At 51.6% G+C, this 23,008-nt stretch overlaps 1 protein-coding gene across 2 annotated transcripts; it reads right to left on the minus strand.

Annotated features, from left to right (window-relative positions):
* Positions 1-1,575: 1,575 nt before the first annotated feature.
* LSG1 (large 60S subunit nuclear export GTPase 1) lies at positions 1,576-14,303 on the minus strand. Of its 2 annotated transcripts, XM_082320959.1 has the most exons (14): positions 14,203-14,303; positions 13,993-14,110; positions 13,590-13,710; positions 12,908-12,994; positions 11,967-12,053; positions 9,790-9,850; positions 8,902-9,078; positions 7,181-7,621; positions 6,771-6,872; positions 5,798-5,941; positions 5,374-5,497; positions 4,651-4,730; positions 3,809-3,982; positions 1,578-2,447 (listed from the first exon to the last, which is right to left on the minus strand). In XM_082320959.1, exons 1-14 carry the CDS (start codon positions 14,281-14,283, stop codon positions 2,268-2,270), a joined length of 1,977 nt encoding a protein of 658 aa, XP_082177085.1. In that variant the 5' UTR covers positions 14,284-14,303; the 3' UTR covers positions 1,578-2,267. The 2 variants fall into 2 exon arrangements, with proteins under 2 accessions (XP_082177086.1, XP_082177085.1); XM_082320960.1 differs by lacking the exon at positions 11,967-12,053 and having other exon boundaries at positions 1,576-2,447.
* Between the last annotated feature and the right edge of the window lie 8,705 nt (positions 14,304-23,008).

Here is a 23,008-nt window from a genome sequence, read left to right on the forward strand (position 1 = left end):
TCGACGCGGCCTGGCTGGCGTTCCCCAGCTAGGGTAGAGCAGGGCGGATGCGATTCAGCAACAGACCAAACCACCACAGGAAAGCATTAATTTAACCACGATCCTCGCCCGTTACCTAGTTTGCCCACTGCTCAATAGCAGCATAAAATATTAACAAGCCTTTAGGTCCACAACTCTTGTTTATAGTTCCTTCTTCTATCGAGGCAAGAGTCCTTTAGCACAGCAAGGAGCAGTTTGCATTTAACAAAACTGAGCAAACATTATTTGCTCGGTCGTATTTACATTATCCTCCATTCACTCACGCAAACACTGCAAGTGGTTTGGCAGGTCTTGTGGCCAAAGGTTTCTGTGAGCAACAAGCAGAGTCGTCCTCAAGCCCCAGGCCCTGGGGATTGCTGTTATTCACTAGATTTGGAAGGGTCTACACCAGGACACAGCCTGTCCAGCAAGGAGCCTCATGGAGACCCAGCTGGCAGCAAAGGGCTGAGAATGCAAAAGAAGGAAACTCAGGTACTTGCAATAAGAACAAAGAATTCAAAATGCTTTGAATGAAAGAAATAGAATAGAAAAAATAGTTTAAAACTTCAATAAAGGATACCCCAACTTCAGTTTGACAGGTAATTTGACAGATAATAGCTTCATACAAGACAGGCGAAAAGAAATGGGTGCTTCTGAGCAATCAGGTCCCTAAAGCATTGGAAGGGACAAAAGCAGAAACCATCCCTCCAAGGAGGGTGGGGAAGTCTGATCAGAGACTGATTTGGCTAGGGCACAACCTCTTCAGGAAACAAAGGCAAAACTCACCTTCTCCAGGAGAACCAGATTAAATAGTCTCTCCTGAGAATCTGCTTTCCATTATGGTACACTGACTTAAAATACCATTGACAGTATTCATTCAGTATAATTATGCTTTAGCTTTTCAAGTGGCAGGGGAATATCTTCCTTCCAGTGATGTAATTTTTAACTCGAGAGCATGGACTCCAGGGGAAGCAGGAGCCAAGGTGAGAGCTCTGCTGTCAGGGGACCCTCCGCATGCACAGCACGAACCGGCTGTACAGGACCAGCACAAAGGGTCACAAAGCCAAAACCAGCTTGGTTGCACACCCCACATCTGCTGTGGCTTTGCTCAGCAGTTGGTTTAATCTCTCCCTCCACACTTAAGGCCTGAGAAGTACAAAATTACAAGACAGCAATCCCTTTTTTTAGTATAAGAGACCAGCATCATCTGTTACTCTGGTTCACGACCTAAAAACAAAGCACAGTTTGTCTTTGTGAGCCTTTCCGGTCCTATCATTACTCCCTGCGCCGGACTAGGAATGAAGAGCACTGGCCAAGTGCACAAACATTTTCTCAGCAGGGCAACCAAGGAGTAAATCTCACTTAAGTCTGACCCCAAGTAAGTACAGTCTTTTTAGTGTCAAGTATTAACATATGCATTAAAATCTGCTATTATGACACTTCTGCAACTAGGTCAATGCCTACCAGGTCAGTGAGACAGAACATGACGCCATATAGGAAGTAACATCTCAAATATATTTAAGACAAATTAGCACCAGATTTTTGGCCAGTCACACGGAGCTAATGTTTTAAAATACCAACGGCAAGTCACACAGAAAAACAACTGATACCAGCTCAGTGTGAAGGATATAAAAGCAGGATTTTCCTTGCACGGTGTGCTGTGCTCTGGTCTCCCTTCAGCTGGGAGATAGGGAGTGGTTTCAGTACCAGATTCTACAGAATAGGGCGGGTATAGCAGAGAAGGAAGAGGGAAATAAAGATCCTTTTACCTCATTTTTCAACACACTAAAGTGTTCTGTCACATCAACAAACAAGCACTTAAAAAGAAAAAAAAAAGATGACCAATAGCGTCTCAAAATGCAACATCACTCATTGAGATTGAACTGTTTAAAGATTTTAGTCTGTTTTACAGGGCTTGCTTTGATCCCAACAGCTATAAAATACATCCTTTATGGAAGGAAACAACATTCCCGCATGGCTCCATCTGCTCCCATTGAAAGGGGGTTTCAGCAGCAGTCAAACAGCTGGGCTGGCTTCCAGATACCACGAACAGCCAGGTCTTTTGTTCTCAGAAGGGATGAGCTCCAACTATCAGAGCCCACTCTTATCCCCTGCCCAGGCCAATCCATAGCACGGAGCTCCCAGGTGAGCTAGCGATGCCCACTTATCCTTCCCCCCGCCAGCCCTCAGTTCAGGCCTGCAGGACAGTGCAGTCCCTGCCCTGGCAAGGTCAGATACTGGTGCCACAGCTAAGCCTCCAGGTGCTTAGTGATCCTGCGAATTTTCTCCTTCTTGTTCCTGTTTCCATGTTTTTTCCAGGGCTTTCCTACCACATTCCCAGGATTGGGCGTAGTCACAGGCACAAGGCCGCTGCCAGGCCGGTATCCCATTGCTGCCCGGACCCCTTTCATCAGGGCACGAACGTTCTCCTGGAAGAGGAGACAGAATTACCAGTCACCAACGAGATGATGTTTAACCACAAGGAACTGTGATATGTTACTAAAACCAGACAGAGGCAAGCCCCAACCCTACAAGACCTGCTCAGCCCCCAGCTCCAGAGCTGCAGGAAAAGTCACACCACACAGCTGAGTCAAAGCCTTCCAGCACGCTCCAGTTCTGTCTGCAGCCATGCCGCGCTGCGCCAGGTCCTCAGCGTCTGCCGCTGCAAGCAGAGGCGGAACGTTGACGAGACACCGAGCTCTGACAGACATTAGCTACAGCGCTAGGATTGATTCTCACAGTCTGCTTTGCACACAACAAATTGTCTTTACAAATAAATCTGGCGTCTGTGAAAGCCAGAGACTAAAATAACTTGCTCAAGTCTGGAGCGTGGGTAGCACTGCCGGGGCTCGCAGCTCGTGCCAGCACTTTGGGCAGCCAGAGGAAGAGTCTGGTAATCCCAAAAATTCTTTTCAGGTCGTAGCTTTCCGGAACAGCTCACTATTTTTTGAAAAGGGCCTGCGTTCTTGTTTTCGAAATGCATGACTATCTTTAGCTGTGCTGAAACAAATACTGTTCATATCCAGCTAACCAAGCAGAACGGATCACGCTGTCTATGGCCCTTCCTCTTCACTGCTAAACACCCTGTTTTGATCTTTGTCAGGTACGCAGACTTCATCAGCCATGGATCTGACATTTCAATACAAGTCATTAATAAATTTTTTCAGTGGCATAGGGGCAAAAGAGATCCCTGTGCGACCTAACAAGAAGCATATAAGTGAAGAGAAATTCCCACTTTCCACTTCATTTTGAGATTTCTCAGTTAGATTTTAAATATGTTTCTGCGTTCTTTTCATCTGATTTCAGGTTCTGACTCAAAACAACCACGTAGTACTAAATCAATTGTCTTAAAAGAAGTTTATCATGTCCCCTAAATACATCATCTCAAGAAAGGAAAGTTAGTGTGAAGGGCCTGTTAGTCCAAAACCATGTTCCTGGCCAGCTGCTGTGGCACACCACCCTCCTTCCTTGCCTTTCTTCCCAGCCACTCTCCTGTTTGCTCAAGATTGATATTAAGCCCATAATAATGAGGGTCACCCTGCTGACCTTTTAAAAATCAACTATGTGCACCTCATTAGCTATCTTTCAGTCACCTAGCACATTCCCAGTGATTTAGGAGACGATAAAAAGAACAGAGATCTCTTGGGTAGAAATTACGTGGAGATGCCAATGGCATCTAACACCATTAACAATCCAGCACCCCTCCATCCTCAAAACTATTTTATCCAGTAACTATGACACAGCAATGCTGCTGTAAAAACTCCTAGAATAAATCTCCTCCAGAATTTACCTGGTGGAAAAATGTTTTGTCCACCACATTTTCAATTTGTTTTGCTTTGGTATTCTTCTCAGGCTTCACCTGTCCACTGGCCTGCACGGTTCTGCTCTCTGGGCACCCTTGGTGCTGGTGCTGAAAATCACTGGGGTCAATGCCAGGAGGTGGATGGCAATATAACAGCTTCCCCTGTGAAACCAATGGGATACAGTTATTACCAAAAAAACTCAGAGAGAGACCCAGAGAGGAAAGAAACCAAGTCCAAACCTAAGAAGGGCCCTGGAAGTCCAGGGGCTGACACTGGCAGACTAACTATCAGTACAATTTATTTCTCCTCCCAGGCAACAACTGGCTTGACTTCCGAGTTAAAGCACTATTCTACCCCGACTTCAAAGCACCATTTCCAGCTGCAACATCCAGCTGCAAACAATACAGTGCAGAACTCTCAGGAGTACTGGAGGATCCTATTAAGAAATATTCAGCAATAAGTTGCTGAGAGGGGCTGTAGCAGCATGCAGTATTACAACACTCATAACTGCAGTCCTTATTGCCAAATACTGATCCAACTATACAAAATGGGTTTGTTTCCTGAATATCTCCTGCCTATTTTAGAGATATGATAGTTTATTTAGCTAGCACCTTATTTTTTAAGCAATCATCTTTTTAAGAGTAAGCAGCAGGAAAAATTTCATTTATTCCTTTTTAACATAAAAATAGCCCAAATTAAAGAGTATTTTAATATATGCTGATTTTATGCAGAGAAATAGAATTCACTTTATTGTGCTCCTTCCTGCTCCAGTGAAACCTTCAGTTCACCTCCCAGCAGGAAAGAAAACCCAGATGTAGGAAGCACTTACACTGACATAGTCTTTTAACACATATCGAGCTGATCTTGGCTGGTCTGGCTGTCCATGAGCTGTCATAAAGCCTCTCATATCTGCAAGACAAATCCAAAGTACATTCTGTGTCAGTACAACAAGAGAATTCATACATTCTTCTCTGCTGCCTAACTGCACATTTGTATCCCTTCTCAAAAAAACTCCCTTAAAAAGAGGCTTCTGTTGGGGAAAGCAGGGGAAAAATGGGAACATTGCTTACTGTAGAGGTACTACAGACAGATCCTGACCTGAAAGGAATGATGAGAGCTGACATCTCCCTATCACCAGAAAACCTGCTGTGTTTTTCTTTTTGTTTTAAGGCCAGAGAAGGTTAACTGCATCAGAGAATCAGACAAGGGAGATAAACCTTCACTGCATTCGTCAAAGTCTAATTCAAGAGACAGTTGATGGGAGGTATCTAAAAGGGTGAGAGCACCACACTACACAGACTGGCAGGGCATTTCACCAACATCCTCAACATAATCACTACATCTGTCGGACAAAACTGGCAAAGTGCCACTGCAACAAACACATGAGATCAGCTGTTAACAAAGGCCCTTCCTGAGAGGAGGGCAAGTCCTAATGGGGAGGGTCAATGCATGACAAACCTGAGTTGGGCCTAACTTTAAAAAGTTCTCCTAAGGCCTGTTCAGGACCATGCACACAGAGTAGGGGATGGGTTTTAAAGGGATCATCACTCACATCCGTATGCTGTTAGCAGCTCTTCAGCTGATGGCTTTCGATCTGGATCCTCATCTTCCCTTGGCCTTATGATGTTTATTCCATAGGTTGCTTCCAAAATGTTTCGTGGGATATGCTGGCAAACGTAAGCTAGTGAAGGAAACCACCCGGTGATTTTCAGCTACGCAAGTAATCTTGCCCTAGTCACTCCAAGAGCACACATTAAGAATGACTTTTGGATTTTGTTGCAAACCAGAAAAACGATGCAAGCGCGACAACAAGACAAACTTGAAACGAGATGGGGAAAGACCAACACATCCAACGTTTGTCCCCACTGCCCTCAACGCATGAGCACGTGTGCCCCTAGCAAGGCTGGAACATGCTACATTGCATACTGCAGGTCCAGCGCTTGCAGACACTCTCACAAACCCCATGGAAAGGATATTAGAGAAATGGGTGGGACATGGTCCCTCATCTGGTCTATAGGCAGAATTCCAGAACAAATCATTTCTGCCTTGGTAGAGATGAAAGATGGCATCACCAGACCAGGGCAATCACATAGGCACAGGCCAGGCTCCACATACAGGGTCTACACAATAAATAACCGATGAGTTCACCAAGGAAAGTCAGTGTCCATGGAGAAAAAAGGAACAACAACAAAAAAAAAATCAAATGCATAGATGGAACAAGAACGCATATGAGAATAAGCAGAAATTGTACTAACACAGACATCTGCCCTGCTGGCCCCAGCCAATGAATGAAGGAAATCTGATGTGGAAGACAGCAGCGCTTCCAAGGTTCATAAATAAGGTGTCCAGATGGGGGCAGCAAGATCTTCAGCTCTCCAATCTGACAGGAGAGGAGAAAGGAACTCCAGAAACCTTTAACTGTGTTGGACCTTTTAAAACAGGTATGAGATTGCAAAAGTACAAATCCCACAATGCTCATTGCAGCACCGGAGTTGCTACCTCAAAATTAAGAGCTTGATCAATACAAAAATGGCGGCATAATTACACTTATTCACAGCAATGACTGCAGACAAAAAGAATGGTTTGAAAGCTTAACCTTAAGCTATTCAGAGAAGCGCTCAGTTTTCAGAGGTTCTCTCCTCGTGACTGGTGTTGAAAAATGAAGGGCCAAGCTACTTAAATAAAATCAGGAGATGGAAAATATCTCCCACTGCACAGCAGCTCTCAGACTCTCAAACTATAGCAAGAGTTTGGAAGCAAGAACTATAGTTCCAAAATTATATACATCAAGCCCACCTCTCTCCAACCTAAACTCTGCTGGGCAGAGTTCAGGTTGAAAAACAGAGTTCTCTGAGTCCACTTGGTTACAACTAGTTCATAATGAAGCTCTCTTCTACTGGAAAGAAAAAAAAAAAAAGTAAAAAGATCAATGCTCTTTGTTAGCAATACCTGAAAGTGTTTCGTACGGCCTGGTGTAGCAGACACTGACACCTTCTTATTTCCAAGGATTGTGTTGATGGTCGAACTTTTGCCAACATTAGGGTAGCCCACCTAGATGATAAAGAAGTGGAATGGTAACAGTGATATCAGGCAGGGCGATGCCAGAAGACTGGCAGAGCTCTGACACAAAAGTACTTTAATAAAATATACTAAAAAAAAAAATTAAGGCAAGCAGTGGGAAACACTAGCTCCGGGAACTTTAGAATTAATCTTTGCAAAAAACCCTCAGTGATTTGTGCTTGCTAGTTTTTTTTACCCTTATAGGAAGCCAGGCTACAGGATGAATTTTTCCCATTGAAGGCATATGGAATTAAAATTTAGATTAAGCAAGTTCCATTTAAGCACAAAGTCTAACTCACCAGCCCAACGTTTACTTCCCCATCCTTCACCCTTGGCCCATTGTGCATGGTTTTGAATATCTCCAGCAGCTCATTTCTCTGTACCAGATGGCTGAAGTTCCTGACGTTCCTGTTCTGCTCCCGCACTACATGCTGCCCTGCAGCACCAGCAGTCCTGCTTTCCGTCCTCTCTGGGGCAACAGCATTTACTTTGTCCCCGCCTTCATCTTCAGAACAGGTTTGCCATGCCTCCTCTTCATCATCTTCGCAGTCTTCATCATCTTCGCAGTCTTCATATTCATCGCTACTGTCATCATCACTAACCAGAACTTGGTTTACAGTTTGCAAAGCATTGCCTGCGGACGTGCTTTCCACGCTATCTTGTGCTGTGTCGTCTTCTTGACTGGAGCTTTCATCCTCAGAGTCACTCGGGTCCTCTGCTACATCTGCAGCGTCTAGTTCCTGTGTGAACAGTATTGCATAGGTGAAATGTAAAGACAACACTACGTCTTGCTGTTGACTGCCGTTGCTGTAGTGCAGTCAGCTGTGTTTTCATCAGCCAGATCCCAAGGACTGACAATTCACTGCTTGCATCGTACAGGTTTTTCAGGGGTCTTAAGTAGGATGTAGAAACAACTAGCTCATTTTAAGAGAATGACAAAACTATTCCAAGAGGGACTGTTAGCTTCACTGGGAAGTTGTTAGAGGTTTCTATCCAGAAGCACAACTCTGAATGCGTGCACACCCACAGCATCCTTACACAGAGCAGCAGCAGCAGTGCCCAGCAAATATTTTTTTTTTAAATTATCAAGTGTTCCTAGTAAGAGGAATGAATGTAACTTTTTCAAAGTGTTCAGAACACAATGCCATTTTGTTTCAGGTCTAAATATTACATTAAAATAATCTCAAGCTGTCTTGTTTTCAGTCCAACTCTTTCCATTTCTTCCCTGCAAACAGTTCACATTCAAAAAGAAAGACCTTTTCATAACAACAGTATTTTGACCTTTCTTTCCAAAAAAGAAAACAGAACTAACACTTTTAGTCTTGCTTTTAAATCAATCCATACAAACATTTTATCCAAGGACTGTAAACCAGCTGAACAGACTAGGTATTTTTGGAAGGAGATGGGGGATATTCCATAGCTGAACAGCAATGAGTGTAACAGATGAACCCACCAGAACCTGAAAGTCACATCTATTGATAACACATAACTTGGCAGCAGCACAGTTTGCTCCACTGGGCAAGGAAAGGCTCTCAGGTACTTGAGGTTCTCTAAGAAACACCTCCCCTCCCCAGAGAGAAAAATCCTCTGTACAGATAACCACGTCCCTCATAGCATCCCTTGTGGAGAGGATTCCAATTCTGTCAATGAGTGAAGTTTGCAGGCAGATCTACAAGGGCTGTTTCTGTATCTATTCATCAGTAGTCTCAAGGAACAAATTTACATTCTAGTTCAGTATCATTTATCATATCATTAACCTTGAAAGCAAAATTGCAAGCACCATGAACAGCGACCAAACGGCATACCACTTTGTTCACCATTTTACTCTCCTCGCTTTTGTCTCTGAATCAACCATTAAAATGCTGTTTTACAGCCGCATAGGTCCTTAGAATAATCCTTCCTTGAGACAAGGACTGTGCCTTTCCTAGAAAGGTGCCCAGGTATATCACAAGCATAACTACAAAGCAAGTTATCAGAGGCAGCCAGCACATACCCAGTTGGAACTGGTCATCTACAGTACCTTTGCTTCTCCGGATAGCCGTTTGCACTCTGCCAAGGCTGACCAGAACACCACCTTAACGCCCTCTTTCTCAAAGAACTGTGCCCAAGCAGTCCGCTGCTCCTCGCTCAGCAAATCTGCTTTGTTTATCAGGATCATGTTCTCCTTGTCATTGCTGACTTCCTTAACGTAACTTTCCTGAAGAAAACAAGAGAAGGATCAGTTCGTACGCTGGTTTGGACTCCTCCTCCCCCCAAGGTGATATAAGAGCAGGAAACAAGTTACCCCATCCAGCTCCACGCGAGTGTAGCTAAGCTTACCGTACCCTGGGCTAGATGGAACTGGTATTTAGCAGACAGCTACAAGAACAAATTGGAGCATGCAACTACCGCAGTACAGGTTGTTTCTGGCCATGGGTGCAAACACTGTGTCTGCTTAGAGCTACAAGATAATAGTCAGCACCTCACAGCAGGAACTCCTAAGATCAACTATTCGAGCAATTTTGTATCTCATTGATGCACAATGTTCTACAGTCCATCATGAGAAAGTTGTCACTTAAATAATTCTTGATCCTTTGCTTTCAGCGCAGTAATCATCATCCATTTTTATTCCACTGTGCTTTTAAACAGAACAATTCCTTTAAATGCAGACACTTCTAGTGGGTAATGATGAGCAACACAGTATCTGCAATATAACATCTGCAGAACTGCCTCTAAATCCACAACACTCTCCGTGAAATATCAAAAAACATTGAAGAAAAATAATTTGATGCCAGAATACTTGCATAAATAAGATATCCAGTTAGGCACAACAGCAGAACAGCTTCAAGGTGGCTGAATGTGTTAAACAAAAAAATATAAACTCTAAGAAATAAAAGGAAGACAACATTCAAGAAAGTGGTTTACTTACCAGATCTTGGCATCTAAACAGAAGGGGGTTTCTAGCATCTACTATCTGGACTACAATATCACTGCAAAAATAAAACAAAGCCCCATGAAGTATTCTTTCTTACCCTGCCTCAAAGAAAGCAGCAAGGCACAGAACATTACTCGCTTTAAGGTTTTGCTTAGAATTTTAATGGTTTTAACTGTATTATCCTACTAAGTACCTTTACTGGATTTACAAAGCATCTCAGCATCCCACATGCCCCAACAGAGCCATGCTTATGCTACAAGCCAGTACTACTGCGCACTATTGCTGCCTCACTTGGGTAGTTCTCCTGTACAGCCAGCAAGGGGAAAGGAAGCACGTGAGTTGTGCCAATCCACATACCCTTCAGAAATGCTCAGCAGGCAAGAACCAGAGTAGTGGTATTCTATCCTTTAAAATGTTACTAAAAACTCTGATAACACAACTTCATTTCTGCCTAGTCTCATCTCCAAACTGTGGCAGGGTGGCTACAGAGAGGAAGAAGAGATATTTGGGAACGTTGTTGTCCCCTTTGCATGGAGGAAGATGTACAAAGTCTCCCACGAATGACCTGCAGATTCTAAGCATTTGCTGTTAGGCATTTTCAGAATTTTCTTTGTGCTCTTCTTGTCACAAAAAGCATAGAAGTGTGAGAGAGTAGTCTTAGACGCCAGTAAAACATGTTGCTCCCCCATGCAAGCAAGGTCTTGCAAGCATGCTTTTAGGAAACATCTTCCAAATCTCAACACCAGGTTGCCACCACATATATGAGCAAGACTCATCAGTTCTACGCACAAATTAAATGCACTGGCTTCAGATACCAGAGGCATCCATGCTCCTTTTTTCAAAAGGAGGGGGAAAATTTAACTACAGCCTCTTCCACTAGAACTTCTCCAGGCAGGTAATTTAAAATACTGGTTGCCACGTGCTGATTCTATTTGTTTGACAGGGATTTCTGTTAACTCGGGACAGCTTCAGGACACCACGGGCTGAATGGAAGAACTTCAAGCCTCACTAGGCAGTTACTTACCTACCAAAAAAAAAAAAAAAAAAAAAATCAATACACCCCCCAAGGGAGTCATTTAATAAGCTGCATGGGTACAAAGAGGTAGTGAACAGTTACAGAAATTCAAAGATCAATACAAGAGAAAGCTGACACCGTGGTACTGAGATGGGATACGGAGAAGTTACTGAATCACACTGCTGGGAACTAGTTTGAAGCAAACACAAGAAATGGATGACAACAGATGAAATTATCTGGCAAGGTAAGGGACTAGACAACTTTTCTGTTTGATTCTGAGACAGCATCCCCACTCTACACGAAATAAAAAGCTCCAACAAGAGCAGAAAGGCATTAATAACACATTCCAGCCACCTCAAAACACACAATAGACTCACACTGCACATCATGATACCCTATAGTGAATGCTCCCGACCCAGCTCTCTCCCAGCCAAGGGCCCAGCAGCACCCAGTACAAAGCCACTTCTGTGAAAGGACCAGCTCACCATGACCTCACTGGTGAAGTATTTTTCAATTTTAGGAAAATCAGACGAGATGATCTCAAACTTAATTAGTAGTGAAATTAAATGCCCCAGTTAGATTAACGTAGCGGATAGCACTCCTATTGTGTTACAGCTCGGCAGAGCAAACAAAGCTATTTCTGTGATATGACAGGCTGTTGTCTTTTGTGCACTGCTGCAATTTTTCTGCATGGCAAGAGGCCAAGGACCAAGACGCTCTTTCTTTCCCAACATTATTTAGTTGATCTCCCTTGCCTCCTGCCCCTGAATGTCAGGCTGCAGCTGTGTGGTTGAGAAAGAGAGGAAAGGGTTAATCTTGACAAAAGACCTCAAAGACACATTCTCAAAGGAGGCCTCCCAGACAGAGTTACTGCAAGCAGCCAAGAGCAGCAGCATCTGAAGAATCATCAGAGACTGGCAGCGAACCACCAGCAGAATGGCAGTGCTGAGAGCTAGCGTGCACCGCTAAGCAGCTGCCCTTCCTCATGTCACGTTTTATCACTTCAAAACAAAAATCACTTCAGTGCTGATAATAAAACTTTACTAACTGTACTTGTTTTTCCTGTGCTGAGACACTTGAAGGTTGACTCAAAAGGTTCAATTTAGGAAAACACATTAAATGTTGCTTTTAAAAAGCAGATAGCAATATACTTTACCTTCTTTCAATGACTCTCCAAAGCTGACGCCAAAATTCCAAGTTTCGTTCAAATGGGGTTAGAATTAACTTTTTTTCTTCCTCAAGGCTAAAGCAAAACAGAAAAGTGATGTCATATTTGGCCCAGTCAGGCAATAAGCACACCACCAGTTCTTCCTTAGATCCAGGAGGCTTTAGTTTCAGAGAGAGCTATCAAATCAGACTCATATAGTAGGTACTATTTCTGCTAGTTGTGCAAATAGATCAAGTGCCCAGATAAACCGGTGTCAGTGGCAGCGGTTCAGCAGTGACACAATGGCTCCTGAGCATGCCAATGGAGAAGCAGTAAATGATGGAAAGAGCAAAAACTCATCAAAAGTCTGCCCATGAAATTTCAGAGCCACAATAATAAACCAGAGAAGTTATCCCAAATGCCAGCAGTTATTACTCCATCGAGTACCACCTGGAAAAAATAAGGAATTTGGGGATAGTACCTGAAATGGCTCTATAAAACCCTTGGCTTGCTGTTACCACCGCCTGAGACTTTACTTAGGGCAAGCGCGGGTTCACAGGGTGTGAGCAGATAACACCTAACTCTCCAGGCCAGCAGATACAGCGCCAGACCAGCCCAAGCTGCTGTACGCAGGCTGGCAGCACTGCACTCTATTCAGAGCAGCACTGTTGCTCTCAGAAGACACATTCACCTCTCCTCCATTTCACAGGCAAAAGCAGAACATCACATCCCATCCTGAAGAATTTTAACTGTAAACAGTACAAGAACATGTACACACAAGAGCTTTGCAGAGCCCACCACAAAGACGTGTCTAGGCTGGGATGTCCAGCCTTCCAGAACAAGTACAGGGAGCTACTGATGAGACATTAATTTTATTGGTCCAGCGCCCACTGCTGCCTGTGTCTCCAGATGCCACCAGCTACTCACCCAGACACAAGTGGCATACTCACTGGGCAAGCTGTCGCCTCCATTCAAGAAAGCTCTCCCTCTCAGCTTGCTTCAAGTCCTCTGCACTGGTTGTCCTATCCCAATTTGGCCTGTAACAAGCACATTTTGGAGTGAGTGGTCAGAAGTAGCAGTTAGACTGGTTACATTACTTCAATAAACATCCATAGAGAACACAAGCACCACACATTCGGCTACACTAAGATGGTTACAGTTCAGATGTGCGTGCACCTGTTTTCAGCAGCTTTAAGTACACCTTTTTTCCGTGTTCCTTCTGAACTCCACTAGCTGAGAGCACGCTATCCTATGCACACTGGATCTCACAAAGCTGTTTTTTCAAGCTAAGGTTTGTAGGGCTTTTAAGATGGGGGATTCATCTCTCTCTGTCCACCACGCACAGTGCTCTGGAAAGGCTTACGAAGTGGCCTGGATGCACCGGCTCCGGCAGTGCCAGGCTTTGAGCAGGAAACCCACACCATCAGGACAGACGGGCTGGGGCTGGCAGCACCGGCGTGGCATCAAGCAGGCAGCTGTGTGGCGGGTTACAGCAGGCTCACGCAGGCGAGGTAGTGGCTTCCCCGAAAACAGAGTATTGGCAAAGCAGAGGGCTGTCCCCAGGCTTGCAGCCACCGAGGGGCTGAGCTCACTGAGCAGGGGGAGATCCAGGCCCGGCCCTGCAGGACTCACCTCCGCGGGATGCGCAGGAGCTGCCGGTTCTCCTCATGCAGCTGCCAGACACGCTGGGCCTCCTGGGCCGTGAGCAGGCCAGTGCGGCTCTGGGCAGACACGATCTGGACGTTCAGCCGCTCTGCAAGAAGGGCGAGACAGTCCCCCAAAGCCAGCTGTCCCCGGCCCTGCAGTCCCCAGCCCCGCTGGCCCCTGCCGCCCCACCCCATCCCTGCTGACCCCCAGCCCCGGCTCAGGACCCCAGCCCTTGTCCCCTGTCCCCCACCCAGCCAAGCCCAGTGCCAGCCCCAGACCCACTCCCACTGCCCCATCCCAGAACCCGTCCTGGCCCCCCGCCTGGCTCCTCAGCCCCGGGACCCCCTCCCCGGGCCCCGCCGCAGCCCAGCCCGTCCCGGCCCCTCACCGGCCACGAAGCGGGTGCCGGCCAGCTCGGCCGTGGCCAGGAACTCCTCCAGCGGGCTCTGCTCCGGCGCCGACCGCAGCTCCGGGCCGCGCTCGCCGCCCACCTCGCTGGCGTGTAGCTGCCGGGACAAGACGCCGCCGTCAGCCCGGGCCGGCCCGGGCCGCCCCGGCCCCCCGCCGCGCCCGCGCCGCCCCGGCCCCGCCGCCCTACCCATGAGGAGGCGCCGCGGCGCTCCAGGCCGCGCTGCCGCTGCAGGCAGCGGCCCAGCCCCGCGCCCCGCTTCTTCCCCATGCCGCCGCCGAGCCGGAAGGGGCGGGGGGGCCGCCCCGCTTCCGCGGCGCCGCCACCCGCGTTCCTCCGCCGCGCCCCGTCGCCGCGGAGCAGAGTTCCGAGCAGCCGGGTTCCGGGGCGGCCCCGCGCTCCCCGCGCCCGCCGCCGGGCGGCGCCACGGCACCGGCACCGCCGCCCCCCGGGGCCGCCCCCGCTGACCGCCCCCGCTGACCGCCCCCGGGGCCGCCCCCCGGGCCGCCCGTGCGCGGGCTGCCTCCCCATGGCTCCGTGCGGCACGGACCGTCCGTCCGGCACCCGTCCCCAACGCTGCCCTGCCTGTCCGTCTGTCCCCCCGCACCCACGCACGTCCCTCCGTCCGTCCCCACGCTGCCCTGCCTGTCCATCTGCCCATCCCCACATCTGTCCATCCATCCCCTCGCCGCCCTGCCCGTCCGTCCGTCCGTCCATCCATCCATCCATCCATCCGTCCATCCATCCATCCACCCCCACGGCTCTCGGCACGGACTCCCGCCCCCCCCCGAGCCCAGCTCTAGCCGCCCCCTCCCCCAGCAGCCCCCAGCCCCGCCATGAACGCGCGGCGCTAACGGAGCCCGGGGCGCGTCTCAACAGCAGCCCCGAGGCCCGCGCTGCCGCAGGAGGCCCCGGCCGAGGGGCACCGGGCAGGGCTGCGCGCCCCAGAGAGCCCGCGGCAGCGCCGGCGGCCGCGGGGGCCGGTTTCGCTCGCCGGTTCGGCCTGGCGCAGATGCTGTCTCCGGGAAGCGAAGGACGCCGGCGAGGTGTGCGAAACCCTGTCCCAGCAGCCGGCGGGACAGAGGTTGCCCCTGTGCCCTCACCCAGCCCAACGCAGGATCCCCGTCCCCCGTCTCCATCACCCCAAGGCAGCAAATGGTGCACACGAGGAACGACGGTGACAGAGGGGGATCCGGGATGCGGAGGTGGAAGGTGTGCCACGAGGCAGCTGCCGAAATCCAGCCAGAGCCTGGGCATCTCTGCAGGACGGAGAACGCTGCCCGCCCAGCCGGGGAACCATCAAACGGGTTTCAGCAGCAGCCGTTGCGGCCGGTCCGGGTCAAGATGGGAAAGAAGGTTAAATTAATAAACAACTCGACCTGTTCTTGCACAGTGAACTGATTTATGAACCATTTCTCCTTTATGGGTGTTGGGTGAAGGCCAGACATTTTTGACTATAACTCTGCAATGTGTATCAGTTGTAATCGGAGAATAACCTGGCTAATCCCTGGCAAACACAGGCACTGCCTACACAGGCAGGCAAAGCCTAACTTCAGGTGGCGGCCACCAGCAGCACGGCAGCGTGCAAAACCCCGTGGGCAAGGGTCTTTTCTCACACTCAGCACTATGTGGTGCCTCCCCATGATAAACACTCGTTAGGAAGACGCAGTTCTTCCTTTCTTCTTCTTTTCAAAGACAGCAACCGTACGGCATAAATTTCCCAAGTACGTCTGAACCCTTGCCATGCTCATCCCAGGCTCTGCCACCACCGCCAGCCTGGCCCAACCCCTCCTTTGCTTCCTAAAGGCAAATAAGACAGATGAAAGGGGACTCAGTGTTCGCCTTTTCATTTGCACAAGGCTCTTCAGTGGAAGGCTGGTGGGCTGCAGACAGCATGCAGCGATTTAGTAAATTCATTTTTAATCAAGGCATCTTTAATAAAAACATCTCAGGTCTTTATGTGGGCACCAAGGCAGCAATATAAGCACTCATTATTGTATTTCTTTTATACTTCAGTTAAAAGTTACCTTCCTTCTACACTGCATAATCATCAACCAGAGCAGCCAGCCAGCCCGGCCTTTCCCCACGCCTTGGGTCTGGCAGCACTTCTAACCCCGCAGCCGAGGCACGCGTGATGCCGTTCCCAGGCTGCCCAACCAGGGGCAAAACGCTTTAATAATCCCATCGGCACAGCCCCAGCAGCATGGCCTCGGCACCGCCGGGGTCCTTGGCTGGCGATACAGCCACCAGTACAGAGCGCAGAGCTCGATGGACCTCCATGGGACACGGGCAGCTGCGGCTGGTGGCACGAACTGGAAACAGAGGCGCTCGGGGACAGGCAGAAGTGCTGGCGCGGTGGGAAAAGGAGGCTCAGGTTTGCTCCACCGCCTGCAACCCTCTGTACATCCTGGGGGCGGTGAGGTTTGAGGGTAACCCGAAGAGCAAAGATCTGTGCATTTTGATTGGGATGTTTTTCCCACACGTTGCTCTTTTTTCCCACACCATTCCCCATTTCCAGACTGAAGCGCTCCAGGGACAGTCACTGCAGAGTTGTTCTGCCACCTTTGTGGGAGCTGCTGAAGAAATGCCCAAATTGCCCTCATTCTTGCAACAGATACATTTCTGGGGGCTTCATAAACACTAAGGAATTATTTCTGTCTGCTGATGCCAGAAGCACAGTTAGGATCGCTTTGAGCAGAGCAATGCTGAAGGAGATACAGATTGTGTGATCCCAGTGACAGAGACATCAGAGTCTCAGCTAGAGTCTTAATTGCCTATTTCTAATTGCAATGTTTCTCATCCCACTCCTATTGCTCTGCTGTGCCTACCCAAGCAAGATAGGCTGCTTCTGGTTTTACCTAAACACGACAACCTGCTTCTCCTAGAAGACATTTATGTGTGGATTAATCGCACGCAGTGAAAAGGGCCACTGAGGAAGAGATGCTGTCACAAGAGCTGTAGAGAGGCGGCTTGGCACCTGTGTGTGCATGCCAAGAGCGCAGACAGCCAAGGAGAGCGTGGAGGAGAGGGGCATGCTGCTGCGAAGTCCAATAAACCTGTTGATTTGCAGCCCGCTCCCATATGATGCAGCAGCTACCACAGCATGCAAAATGAACATGATTTTTGCTGCTGGGCCTTGTTTTTACAACTCAGCTTTTTGACAGCAGTGCTCAGGCTGGAGCGCAGTGCTGTCCTGGGAGAGCAAGCACCCCCTGTGCATCACCAAACCTCTCAACGCTCCTTTGAAGTGCGTTAACTGAGTGCCCGGCGCTGCCGGCTCTTTGGAGGGTGGCCATGGCTTTGGGACTTCTCACAAAACCATTGCATAGATGAAGTAAAATCTGCTGTCCTTCTCGCGCGCTGTAATCGTTGACTTGTGTCAAAAGGGCTGGCTTCCCTCCCAACTTCTTCTGCCTTGGAGCCAAACAACTGCTCCAGTTTTTGATGCAAACCCTGAGAATTACTTAGCAGCAGCAGCTCTTTTTCAAAAGCCAGTGACACCAGTGCATTTTTGCCTAAAGGAAACATTGTTCTTTCTGGACAACTTTTCCTCCATTTTCCTCTAAGGCAGCACTGGGAGATTTCAGGACTGTGTCTCTAAAATATTCATGTGACGGCTATTCATTATTCATGTAGGCTCACAATGCTCAATTCAGCGGTACTGCCAGCCTCAGCCTGACAAGCAGACCCATTAAGAAACCCCCCACAAAGCACCCCTGCAAGAACACCAAGACAATTTTGCTCTGTACACAACTGCAGCTGCTTGAACCCCCTTCTTTACAGCCACACTCAGAGGCATGCCGGCACTGTAGGAACAGGGGGAGCTTGCAGAGCAGGCTTTTGGTGAAGGTCTCGGTCCCCTCTAGAAAGACCAGCACCCCGGGGAGGCTCTGAAGCAGGGCTGCCTGGCTGAGGCTGAGCCCTGAGAAGGCACCGACCCTGCCGGGGCCCTTGGGCGAGTTTTTTAAACTCCGCTTCTTCCACCAGCCCTATGAAGATAAAAATCGCTTCCCCACCTGGCAGGGTGGGGGAAGGTTAATTAGAGAGAGCTGCCTGCATCTTTGAAGGTGCAAAGCGCCGGGCAGGAAGCAGGCAGGGGATTTCTCCAGCTCCCGGTGTGCTGGCTCGTCCCCGCTGCTCACCGCTGCCTGCACCAGCTCCCCCTCCACATGGGCAGGGATGGACCCATGGTGGCAGCCCCCAGGATGGGGCGTCGAGCAGAGGATGCCGCCCCAATGCCACATCTGCACCCCTTGGCTGGCAGCATGGCGGGAGGATGGGTGCCCGGCACAGCCCCGCCGGCCCAGCGAGCCCCCCCGAGGGTGCCGTGACCCCCGAGGGAGGGCTCTGCACCCCTGGCCGCCGGCTGCCCTTCTAATTATAGCTGCAGGTGCAGGAAGCGCCGGGGCCGCCTGTGCAGGAAACGGGGTGTGCCGCCCTCGGTGACTGAAAAACAACCGCGGTGGAGGTGTGCCGCCACTGCCACGGCCCCGCCAAGCAGCACAGCCCCAGCCCTCGGGCTGCCCCCGGGCTGCAGCACCCTGAGCTGCACCGGCATTGCCCTCGGTGCACCCAGGGGGATCCAGAACCATCGCTGCGTGGACCCCCCATGGTTCTCACACCACCCCGGCATTGCCCATGCCCCCAGCGCTGAGCCCCGGAGCCCCGGGCAGGCCGCTGGCAGGATGGGGTGCTGCTCCCCTTCAGAGAGGCAGGAGGGCAGCAGGGGCGGCATGAGGCATCCATTAAGGACCCTTCTCCCTGAGCCGGAGATGCTGTCTCCTGCCCTGCCGACTCGTCTCAGGCTGCCCCAGTTCCCGGCAGCAGGCAGCCATCTGCAGCCACTGCTGGTGAGACCTGGATGGCGGCCGGCGGGGCTGGGGGACGTGGCACCCCGCCTGCCCCCATCGATGGCCCGTGGGGCCCAGGTGCCGCTCAGCCTTTCCGTTTTGTGGAAAATCCTGACAGTTCAGTGTTTCCTTTGTCCTGGTTCGGAACAAAGAGTCAAAACTTCAACGTTTAGCATGGTGACATAGCCTCTGAAACACTTTGTTTTGGAAAATACTGAAATGCCAGTTTGAAATGTTTCGCTTTGACTGTGTCACTTCGGCTGCTGCGGCACGACAAGCTCCGTTGCTATCTGAGAGGACAAAGCCTGAGATGTTTTCATATGCTGACAAAATCAATACATTCCCATGAATTATTTTGGTCTTGTCATATCAACTTTTCCTGGCACCTTTTTCCTGCTACTCTCCCCAACCAGAAATCCACGTCAGCTCCAGTTCCAGCTGCTGGGCACAAAAGCCATACCTGAAGCAGGGCTGCTCCCTGCAGGGTTTTATGCTCTCCCGTCGGGCAGGCCCCGGTATCTCCCCACGCTGCCCGCCTGCCTGCGCCCAGCCAGCCCCGCAGGCTCGTGGTGGGGTGCAACCACGGGCTCCAGCGCAGACCTGAGCGGCCAGGGGAGGAGGAGGACGGAGCGGGGCAGGGAGGGGGGTCTGCCAAGGGCCAAGTGCAGCACTCACCACGCTGCCAGAGCAGGGCAGGCTGGGCCACAGGGGAGAGATGGTATCTTACAGACTTTCCCACGCCTCGCAAAAGCTCTCCAGGCGGGCGCACGCAGGCAGGTGATGCTCGGTAGCTGCTGGGGTATTGCATAAATAGAAGGCAGGCTCCTGTGCTTGCCCCAGGCTACAGGGCTGTGCAGATAAGCCCCCAGCGTGCATGTCCTACACAGCACCGGTGCTGCCGGCCTCGCAGGCAGGGAGGGAGCTTCATGCTCACTGGGAACCAGGCAGCATGCGCTGGCCCTGCAGGGCAGGCTCCCCTCTCCTTGTGCCTCAGCTTCTCCTCCTGGCAGTGAAATACGGACATCCAATGTCACAGGAATAGTCCCACGCTTAGGGCAGGTGCCCCAAGCTTAACTGGGCTGCTCCCTGCTGCCAGACTTCACCCAAACACTGCGGCACAGCTCCTCAGCCCAGCACGGAACCAGGAGGGGTCAGCATCTCGTTTGGGAATTGCCATCACAGGCCACCACGATTTGCAACGTGCTCTTCTGTTGCCGAAGCATGTGGTGGTTCTCCATGCCCAGAACTGAAGCAGCCACCGCACGGCAGGAAAGAGACGGTTCTGAAGCTAATTGGGCCCATCAATGAAGCAAGGAAGGCTGCAATGGTCTCTGGCACACCAACTGGTGAGCAAGCATGGCGAGGAACTGAGCCGAGACAGTTTCTATCCTCGAGCAGAGCTGTAACCACAAGACACCTTCCCTGCAGCTGCACTTCCAGCCGGCCTGGAGGCAGCTGTGCTGGGGTGCTGCTGCTCCCAGTCACCGCCTGGAGCCCCCAGCAGGTCTCTGAGGGGCTGAGAAGGAAACCTCTGCCCCCAGAAGGCAACGCAGAAAAGGAAGCGCTGCTGACTTGGGGGCTGGGGAGGTGGTGGGAGGGCAAGGGGGTCGGAGCTCCTCCTCACCTTACATGCTGCTGCGGTCTGCAGACAGGTATGTCCAAGGGCCGTCAGAGAGACATGGGGCTTGGCAGCCTGTGCGAGCCATGCCGTGAAAATTTAAGGTCTTCATTCCTAACATGGGTTACTTTAATGGGGGTGACAGAGGCACTGGCCTAGAATGGCTCTGCAAACAGCTCTGTGCGAGTAATTATCACAAGTGTCTGTGCACCAGCACCAGCCCCCCCCCACTAACCTCCCTCTGGAGGCAGCGTCGCAGGCAGGCGTGGGGGGCTCCTTGACCCCTCCATCCCACCCGGAGCAAACGCCTGCCTGCAGAGCCACCAGCCCGAGACCCAGGACAGGCTCCTCTGCCCACAGCTGGAGGCAAGCAGGGCTTTGGCAAGGCAAGTCCCACTCCCACAGAGAGGCTGCCGTGCCCACGTCTCAGAGGAGCAGCAGGGGCTGCTCTTGGCCTTGCAGCTGAGCATGGGGCAGGCGTGGGGCTGGGGGTGCAAGCTGGGAGCTGCAGGCTCTCAGCACCGGGGTTCAGCAGGACACCTCGAGGGGAGAAGGCAGCTCTGTGGGCACCGTGGGAGTGCCACACCACGTGTGGGTGTCACATGTCACCCTAAGCCACTGGATTTAGTTTATGTGCACAGCAGTGTCTTCTGTTTTCACCTTGCAAGACAAAGACGACAAAGGAAAAGCACACTGGAGATGAAATGAATTAGCCGTACAAACCAGTCTTTCTCTCCGGCTATGCAGCGGGATGGCCCTGCAGGCTGGCAGGAGCCGTCTGCAATGGGCTGCAGCACGGCACACAGCCCCTCCTGCCCACCACACTGACAGCGCTGCGGGGGCTCCCATGGGTGCCCAGCACCCGGCCCGCCTCAGGCCAGCCAGGGCCGAAAGCAGGGAGCCCCCAGCTGGGGCAGGGTGCTGCTGGGCACCGCTGGCTGGGGCAGAGCTCAGCCCCTCGCCTGCCCTCCCGCCGAGTCCCAGCGGGACTTTGCCCAAGAGGCAGAGGGCTCGGTTCGGCACGGCATCGAGCCCAGATGGGCATCTCCATGGGCGCTGGGCTTTACACCAAGGGCTCCAGCCAGCTTGCCCCGGCCATGCGAGGGCTCATGGGCGCTGACCGGCGCCTGTCCGGCCCGTGCAGCTCTCCGACTGCAGTTTTCCCATAGCAAAATGGGAGCATTAACACATTCACGTCTCAGGGCCAGCAACAGCCTTCCTAATGGTGCGAACGTGCTGCACTAGAGCCGCGGGAGACAGGAAACGCAGCGCGGTACAGCTCCACGCCCGCCACCGGCCTCTGGAAACCATAGGTGCAGCCAGGCGTCCCCTGGTACCAGCCGCGGCTGAGAAGCCTCAGGAGACGGCGTCGACGACGCTGCCCTCCAGTGAGGGGCTGTTTTTGAAATGTAAGCAAATGGGCAAGTAAGTGCTTTTAATAATTTGACGCCAGTCACTGTGGTTACTTGCAGTTCCCAAGTAATCTGCTAGATGGCATAATGTAATAATCATAATAATGATAATAACGATAACGCTACATGGGTTTCCTTTAATTGATCCAAACTCTAGAAATGATTTCTCAAATAATTTAAGCAGGCGTTTGCATATTTCACTGCACAAGTACGTACCGCTCCCCTTTCGTCGAGCATTTATTCAAACCCTGACGAAGTGCTGTTCTCTGCAACCGTGGAATTTCTATTCTTTCTGGCGGAGGATATGATACATGACAGGAGAAGCTATAGCAACGACACAGAGACCAACTTTCCAAAGCTCTCATTATGTCTGTGACTGTACTCGAGCAGCCCCAGCAAGAAATTACAAGACAGCTTCTTGTTATTCGGCTGCTGCCTGTAAATAAAGAGCAAAGCGTTACTCATACATAATAGCTTTCATTTGCTGCAGGCTCTTCGGCTCTCAGAGCCGGACTAACCAAATCAAAGGGAAGATGATGTTGCAAGAGCGGGACTCCTGCACGGCACGCCCTGGCCGGGAAGGCTGCTGGGCTTTGGGTTCTCCCGGGCGTGGGGACCCCGGGAGCGCGGGGCCGGGCAGCGGCCTTGGCATTTTTATTCGTTTGGGAGGTTTTGAGCCCCCGGCTCCCCCCCGGCTGCCCTCTGCATCCTGCGCGCCCCGCTGCGGGGGGCTGCGGCAGAGCGCCGTGCCGCCCACCCTCCACGCGTGGTCCCGGGGACGCCTCTCGCGTGAGCACCCGGGGCGGGCCGCGCCGCGGGGACCGAGCCGGGCGGCCGGCGGGGCGGGACGCCCCGGGGGGGGGGGGGGGCTGATCGCCGGCGGGGGCCCCGCGGGACCCCGCTCCCCGCCCGGGGCGGCCGCGGCCGGTGCCCCCCGCCGGGGGCCGCTCGGCGGGCGGGGGCGAGCGGGGAGGGGGGGCCCCCGGGCGGGCTGGCACCGCCCCGCGCCCGCCCCCTGCCCGCCCCGCGGCGCGGCGCGGCGGGGCCGGGGCCGGGGCCGGGGCCGGGGCCGGGACGCGGCGGCGGGCGGCGCAGAGCGGCGGCGGCGGGCGGGC

Source organism: Platalea leucorodia (assembly GCF_965183815.1).
Source record: "Platalea leucorodia genome assembly, chromosome: 8".
Lineage (NCBI taxonomy): Eukaryota > Metazoa > Chordata > Aves > Pelecaniformes > Threskiornithidae > Platalea > Platalea leucorodia.